General features: G+C 39.3%; 1 protein-coding gene across 1 annotated transcript in view; it reads left to right on the top strand.

The window, feature by feature from the left end:
- The first annotated feature begins 275 nt into the window (after positions 1–275).
- Positions 276–8,078, top strand: part of LOC104287393 (A disintegrin and metalloproteinase with thrombospondin motifs 6-like) — a 160,151-nt gene continuing 152,348 nt past the window's right edge. The window contains exons 1-2 of the mRNA XM_009886090.1: positions 276–372; positions 1,152–1,516. Coding sequence (XP_009884392.1) covers positions 276–372; positions 1,152–1,516 — 462 coding nt within the window. The remainder of the gene's footprint in view (positions 373–1,151; positions 1,517–8,078) is intronic.

Below are 8,078 nucleotides of genomic sequence, written 5' to 3' on the forward strand. Positions count from 1 at the left end.
TCAGTTAACTATCCAGTTTAATGTCTTACTGATGTTTTAAGGAATCTTACAAATGCTTACTTTGAATTGAGAAAATGACTGCAGATATAGAAGAAAATACAGGTTGTTGGAAAAAAATACCTGTCAAAAAGTGAAACATCCAATAGTTAATTTGGAAGTAGTATAAAATACATACATCTGTTATGGTGCTATTCTGGAGTGGAGTTAACTCTATAGCACACAGGTAGCCCTCCAAGGAGGGGGGGGGGGGAAGCAGTTTTCTGTTTTTCTAAATTATGGATTTTTTTTGGAAGATGTGGACATGGATTTTGAGCCTAGTCATGGTTTCATCGGAATTTCACAGTGACAACAGGCTTTCATATAGTTCTCAAGGTAGGGGTCAGACCTCTGTAGCTGTCAAGAAGTATCAATTTTTGCATTGCATTTGGGTAAAATTTTCTAAACCGCGTTTATATAGCTCATGACATCATATGGGCTCTGCTCTTATTTTTATCATGATTCATTGTCATGGAAGTTTAAATACAGCAAATCTGATTAAATTGTTTTAATTTGGTTTTGTCTATTTTTAACTGTAGGAAAGCCTTGCAAATTAAATCTAGTAAAATGTACTTGTTATGGCAATTCTCTAAACTATATCATCATTAACGTGTTTTTAACTAGGAAGTAAGAATCTAATCTTACTTTGATCCATTAACATTTATAGGTTTTTAATGAAATAAAGAGCAGTTTACATGTTTTTACAATATAATACTTTTCATTACTACTGTTTTTATTCTTGCAGGTGGATCTAATAGCTTTTGTCTTTGAATGGTATCACTGGGAAGAATATGTCCCTCTTAGGTAGAATTTAGCCCCAAATGTTTACATATTTAGGGTAAATAGGAAAATTGTATGTAATTAAAAACTTTTGTATTTCCAGTGACATCAGGTTAATAGAAAACTGAATGTTTTCTTGACTTAAAAAGAAAAGAGTGTTTTCTTCTATTTAGTAAAACTCTCCATCTTGCTTTTACCTGAAAATGACTTGCTCATGAGGGTGATGAGATTTAGCCAAATATGGTTTATGTTTATACTACTACTTGTTGTTTCCTGTTATATTTTCTTCTCTTCTATGCCCACTCCCTGGATTGTCTTACCTTGTGATTACAAAGAGGAATTCCTGTCTTACCTTGAACACTACCAACTAACAATCCCAATAAGGGTTGATCAAAATGGAGCCTTCCTCAGCTTTACTGTGAAAAATGCTAAACCGTCAAGAAGGAGGAGGAGTACAGACCCTTATAACCAAGAACTGGCATCATCTAAATTATTTTTTAAACTTTCTGCCTATGGCAAGCACTTTCATTTAAACCTGACTCTCAACACAGATTTGGTGTCTAGACATTTTACAGTAGAATACTGGGGGAAAGATGGACCTCAGTGGAAGCACGATTTTTTAGACCACTGTCATTACACAGGATATTTGCAAGACCAACACAGTACAACTAAAGTGGCCTTAAGCAACTGCAATGGTCTGGTAAGTGCACATTACATGTTCTAGTATAATAGTGTGCTTGTCCCTTTCTAAATTACAGAAGAATTACTTAATTGGCATATCTTTCAGCTTTTTGAGTCCCTGCGAGAAGCAAGTGGATGGGAAGGTGCAACCCCCCCCTAAAACCTGGTCTGTGTCCTGGGAAAAAGTTTTTCAAGATTAATTTTAACTACTAAGGCCTAATTCTGTAGTCCTTCAGCAGGCAACATTTTCAGTGTTTACAGTGTCTGCGCTAAGGGTGCAAGATTAGGTCTTTGCCGAGATCATTACAGGTTATGAAAATGTTACAAACTCAAGGATTGGGAGGAAAATAGTGGGTCCTTTATGATGCTGAATCTCTCCGGAGAGACATTGATTGAACTGAATACCTGCTTCTTGTTTTTGAGAATTTGGGTTTAGAAAAAACTTTGAGTAAATAACAGAGAAGAGGAAGTGCTTGGTGTAGAAGTCATCATTACCATAAATTCAAAGAGTGAAGAGGATAGTAGATCCTTTGCAAGTACCAGCATCAGAAAGTAATTATTTACCTTATTTTAGAAATACCTTGTTTACAAATCATAAACAGTTGCATTTAAAAGTAGGATTAGAAATTTTCTCTTATTTGACTGTTGATCACATGACAGTAGTACTTGCATAGGGAAAAAGCTGTTTTTATTCCCAACAGAAATTTAAAAAACAAATGCAAAAAAATTAAAAACCAAACTATTGAGTAACAAAACACTAAAATAGAAGGGTATGACTAGAAAATACTAAACCAAGAGCCTAGTAATTTCTCTAGTAAAAATATATGTATATATTGTGGTTATTCATTCTGGTTTTAATTATAGTAGAACACTGTTCAATCTCCTTGTTAGGAGTAGACAGATTTAACTAATTGCCAAAGGGGGGGGAAAAAGAATGATTACACAGACTTGCTAAACTAATTCCTATTTGTCCTTGGAAGTGCTATTGAATAATGCATTTTGGTATGTTATTTACAAACAAGAGCCTGCTGCTTCAGACGTAGATAGGATGCATTATACCCAGCTATTTGTGCTGTCCCTGATACAGTCTAGGTTAACATTTTGTAGTACTCTTGAGGAAAAATAATTTAATGGGAATTTCCAGGGCTAAGTGACACTTTCGAAGAAATGTAGTTAAAATGGTATTCCATTGAGTGTTGTATCACAGTTTGGTTAATGCAGATGTGCAGTTGATAGGTCTGAATGTAGTACAATTTTCATTTTGGTTTTGCAGTTCCTATGTAATAACACTTTTGTCACAGTTATTTAAGCTTTTTAATATACTAGATCATTTTGCTTTAGAGTTCTTTTCAGCTAAAAATACTATGGAGAGCAAATCCCCACTTTCAGGACTCACTTGTTTAAAAGAGGCTGCATACCTCTATATCTCCAAAATTTCTGCTGGTTGAGGCACAGACAGGTTGGCCCCCTTGGAGCTTGCAGTCCATGCCACGATGCTTCTATTTCGGTTCTTCTCTGACCTTGGCCAGGGAGTGAGCCAAGAACAACTGCTCTTGCCTTAGCTGACTCTTGTTTTCCTTTCATGTTAGGAAAACAAAAGTGGGATGAAGCAGGAAAAAGTCCATGTTTTCCTGTCATCTTTCCCCATCTCTTGCTCCTCGTGGTGCTTGTTTTCTTTAAATAATTTAGCAACATGGTAGGTGTCACTTCTAAATGAAGCCCTCTTGAGGTGAAGCAAATTTTTTTTTTTTTTGGGGGGTGGTGGTGGTTTTTTTTTTGGTTTTGTTTCTGTGCCTCAGTGACTTTTAGCACTCCTATTGCTGTGTGTTTTCCCTCTGCACTCAGCCTCGCTGTTTTGCTGGAGTGAAGCTGTCTGTTGTTGTTCAGGGTGTCAGTATGTTAACTTTAGTGTGGAGTGCTTCCCAGTTAAATAGTCATCTTTAGTTCTTTTAGCTGTTGGCAGCTCTGCAGTATTTATTCCAGGTATTCCTGGTCTGTATTAAGGCAGCCTCGGTTCTCTGGGCACACCATGACTAGCACTATCGAATTTTTCTTGGTCATGCCTCTTACTTGGGACTGCAAGTGTCAGGTGTCTGCTGCATCTCCTAGAATGGCCAGTCACAAGTATGTGAGGCTTCTGTCATGTTCCGGAAGCGGCAGCAGGGGTGACACAGGGCTCTTTCTCGGAGAGGCAGGGATCCTGCAAAGGAGTTCAGTGGTAGACTGTACTCAATATCATCCTCTACTGCACAGAAAATTCCTCTGTCATACAGTGTTTGCAGGGCCTTCCAGAACACTGAGTATAAGAGTTACAACTCCATTCAGATAAATCCATCACAGTTATTTTTAAATGATGATTCCTACTGACAAATATTTTGTTATATAGCTGCTGGTTAGAGAACATGTTTAATAAAGCAATTGGCAGTGAATATTGAAGACACTATTACTTGTTTTAGAATTAGCGATAGATCAGAATGTCATGCTCGAGACACTTGTATTTTCCAGTCTGATTATTGGTCTGTAAGAGACTGCCAGTCATATTCTGTGTAGTCCTTGATTAACATCTGTCCCAGAACCAGTCATTTTAAGTTGTCAATAACTCTAAAACAAGTAGTAGCCTTTAGCACGAGTGTTGCTCGCAAGCAAAATTTAAGCATTCCATTTATACCGATTGTCCAGTTAGACTTCACTATTGCCAAATCTCATCCCCTTAGTGAATGTTTTGAGTTATTCTGTTTAGTTATTCAGGGTGGGCAGGTGAGGTCATGGTTTAATTAACATAAGTTGTATGACTATGAAGAACACTTGTAGTGTAGAGTTCTAGCGCAAGAAGAGCTTTCTCTCAGTTTCGTTATAGTAAGTGATCAGCAGTCAGTTCATTTCCCTGTCACTATTTCCTGTTTCAGCCTCTCCCTCTATATTTCTTATTACCAAGTGCCTCAAAATTACAGGCTGCTACTTACTGAAGTTCCATTCCAGCAGTTTCCATATGCTGGGCCCTGATTGTGCTATATAAATTGTCTGAAGTTATGAGGAAAGCTCTATAATCCAGTGAGCAGTCATGTGAGGAAATTGAAGGTCTTGTCTGGCAGGCTTTCAGGCTTCCAAACTCATATTTATTTTAGTGGATGTTACATTTGTAGATGGATTGCAGGTTTGGCCTTCTCATGAAAGAGCCTGCAAAGAGCAGTATTTTGGGGCCTTTGAATGTTGGGTGCAAGGCAACAAGGCTGAAGCGGAAGTCACTGAGGCAGTCTCAGCTGAGCATGTCATACTGAAGGAAAGAAGAGAAGAAACAGTGGTAGACTGGCTGAAGAGAGAAATTCACCTCAAGGGAAAGAAATTTGTTTAATTCTGAGGGGAGCAAGTCTTAAAGAAGAAAAGTTTTGGGGCTCATAGTAGTGGAATTGAGCAGAAACCAACCTTTTTGTATTCTGACCCACCTCTGTTGTCTACCAGGTGTCCAAGCCCTTAACTGAGTGCTCAAACAAGTTTTCTGCAGTAGCAGATTTTCTCATTTTGAGCTGAAAAGCCCAGTAGTGGGAAACACTTTAAAACATGTAGAAAGTGATTATTATTAGGAAAGTGAATCAGAGGTTAAATTTGTATTTTGGGGCTACTATGGTTCCAAGGCAATATTTAAAGTAAAATGTAAAATGCCAAGTATTTCCATGGCATGTGAAGTTCCATGCACTGAGTAACGTTTGTGCTAAGTACCACAGATGTTTCCATCCAAACAGAAATTTTAAAAAAAGCCCGAGAAGTACACTTTGGCTAAAAGCATGACCCTACTTGGTTAAAGGAAGAATTATTTTGCTGGAAGACTTTATGTTTGTTTCATGTATTCCTAAATTCATATGCGTATAAATTATTCATTTGAAAGCTGATTCTACCATAAAGAGCGTATCTACTTTTGTAGATCATAAATTGCATATAGTATGGTATTTCTGAATCATATGTAAAATAATGTATAACTTAGAAAAATCAGAAATTATATTGAAAGAGATTTAGTATTCTAGATTGGTGTCTTTGGATTTCTTTGGTACTAATATGTATTTGCAGTGTAGACTTAGTATTCAGAAAATTATATATAAAGCTGTCCCTTTCCTACTTTTAAGATGTCTTGTTAGATTCCATGATGTACTGTTCCAGGCCAAATCATTATTTTCTTAATATTTGAGAACACACTAAGCTAATTCAGTCTGTTCCCTCAGTCATAAAACCACACTGAAGTGTAGGTAGAGCCAGCTGTAGACATACTGGCATAGACATAGATAAGTCAAAAGTGTGTTTTAGAAAGTTGGTTCAGATATAATAGCATAATTTCCACTATTAATCAGGCATTGCTGAATGCATATACAATGGAAGCATCTCTAGCCACGTGAATTTTCTAAACTCCTAATTAGAATAAATGGTAGTCGTCACTGAAATAGATATATCTTATCTACAGAATTTGGAGTGCTTCTTAAAAATTACTTCAACAAGACCACCTGCATCAGTTTAATATTGGAAGAACAGTTTTGTTTGCAAGCAAAATTAATATATGTTAGGTTTAAAATGGTGTGTATATATGCAGGGCTTATGTGAAAGGCACATGCAGGGAAAGTTGAGTTTCCAGTGTTTATCAAATCACTTGGCTAGCTGCAGCAGCTGACTGCATGTATATTCTGACTACCTGGTGGCAGGTGTGAGTTAAAATTTATTTGCAGTTCCTCAACTAAATGTTATTAAAATCTCTTTTAAACCATCATAGTGTTTGGGCAGATGAGATCGTATGTCGACTAGACATAGGAAAAATTGGTGATGCTCTCCTAACTTTTTTTCCACTTTGGGTACCTGAAAGAACTATGATGATAGTTTGCAGACATTCATAATTGTTATTTTATATGCAACTTGTTTAGAGAATTAATGCTGCAATTTAGAGCTTGACGATGGTGATGAAAGGGTTGAGTGTTTATGGGTAAGAATCAGGGGAAAGGCTGACAAGGCAGACCACCCAACCAGGATGAAGAGACAGATGAAATACTCTATAATCAACTGGTAGAAGTCTCAAGATTGCTAGCCCTGGTTCTCATGGGGGCCTTCAACTTACCAGATGTCTGCTGGAAATACAATACAGTGGAGAGGAAACAGTTTAGGAGGTTACTGGAGGGTATGGAAGATAACTTCCTGACACAGCTAGTGAGCGAGCACTCTGCTGGGCTTGTTGTTTGTAAACAGAGGAGGATGATGTGATGGTTGGAGGCTCTCTTGGGCATAACAATAATGAAATGATCAAGTTTTCAATTCTTGGATAAGCAAGGAGGGGGGTCAGCAGAATTGCCACCTTGGACTTCTGGAGGGCAGACTTTGACCTGTTTAGGAGCCTGGTTGACAGAGTCCCTTGGGAGGCAGTCCTGAAGGGCAAAGGAGTCCAGGAAGGCTGGACATTCTTCAAGAAGGAAATCTTAAAGGTGCAGGAGCAGGCTGTCCTTATGTGCCAAAAAACAAGCCGGTGGGGGAGATGACCATCCTGGCTGGAACTTGTGGGGGGAGAGAATTTATGGCCTTTGGAAGGCGCAGGCAACTAAGGGGGACTACAAAGATGATGTGAGGTTATGCAGGGAAAAAATTAGAAGGGCCAAAGCCCACCTAGAACTAAATCTGGCTTCTGATGTTAAGGACAATAAAAAATGTTTCTATAAAATACATCAGCAATAAAAGGAGGACTAAGGAGAATCTCCATCCTCTATTGGATGTGGGGGGGAAACAGAGCGACAAAGGCTGAAGAAAAGGCTGAGGTACTTCATGCCTTCTTTGCCCCAGTCTTGAGTAGTAGGACCAGTTGTTCCCTGAGTACCCAGCCTGCTGAGCTGGTAGACAGGGACAGGGAGTAGAATGAAGCCCCCATAATCCAAGGGGAAATGGTGAGTGACCTCTACAGCACTTAGACATACACAAAACTCTATGGGGCCAGATGGGATCCACCCAAGGGTACTGAGGGAGCTGGCAGAAGTGCTCGTCAAGCCACTTTCCATCATTTACCAGCAGTCCTGGATAACCGGGGAGGTCCCAGTTGACTGGAGGTTGGCAAACGTGACACCCATCCACAAGAAGGGCTGGAATAAGGATCTAGGGAACTACAGGCCTGTCAGCCTGACCTCAGTGACAGGGAAGGTTATGGAGCAGATAATTTTGAGTGTCATCACGTGGCACATGCAGGACAACCAGGTGATCGGGCCTAGTCAGTATGGGTTTATGAAAGGCAGGTCCTGCTTGACTAACCTGATCTCCTTCTATGACAAGGTGACCTCCTCAGTGGATGAGGGAAAAGTGTGTGGAAGACAACTTCCTCACACAGCTGGTGAACGAACCAATTAGGGGAAGTGCCCTACTGGACCTACTGTTTGTTAACAGAGAAGGTCTTGTGGGGGAGGTCGTCTTGGGCACAGTGATCATGAAATGGTAGAATTTTCAATTCTTGGTGAAGCAAGGCGGGGAGCCAGCAGAACTGCCACCTTGGACTTCCGAAGGGCAGACTTTAGCCTGTTCAGGAGCATGGTTGAGAGTGTCCCTTGGGAGGCAGTTTTGAAGGGCAAAGG

Source organism: Charadrius vociferus, unplaced genomic scaffold, assembly GCF_000708025.1.
Source record: "Charadrius vociferus isolate BGI_N301 unplaced genomic scaffold, ASM70802v2 scaffold675, whole genome shotgun sequence".
Lineage (NCBI taxonomy): Eukaryota > Metazoa > Chordata > Aves > Charadriiformes > Charadriidae > Charadrius > Charadrius vociferus.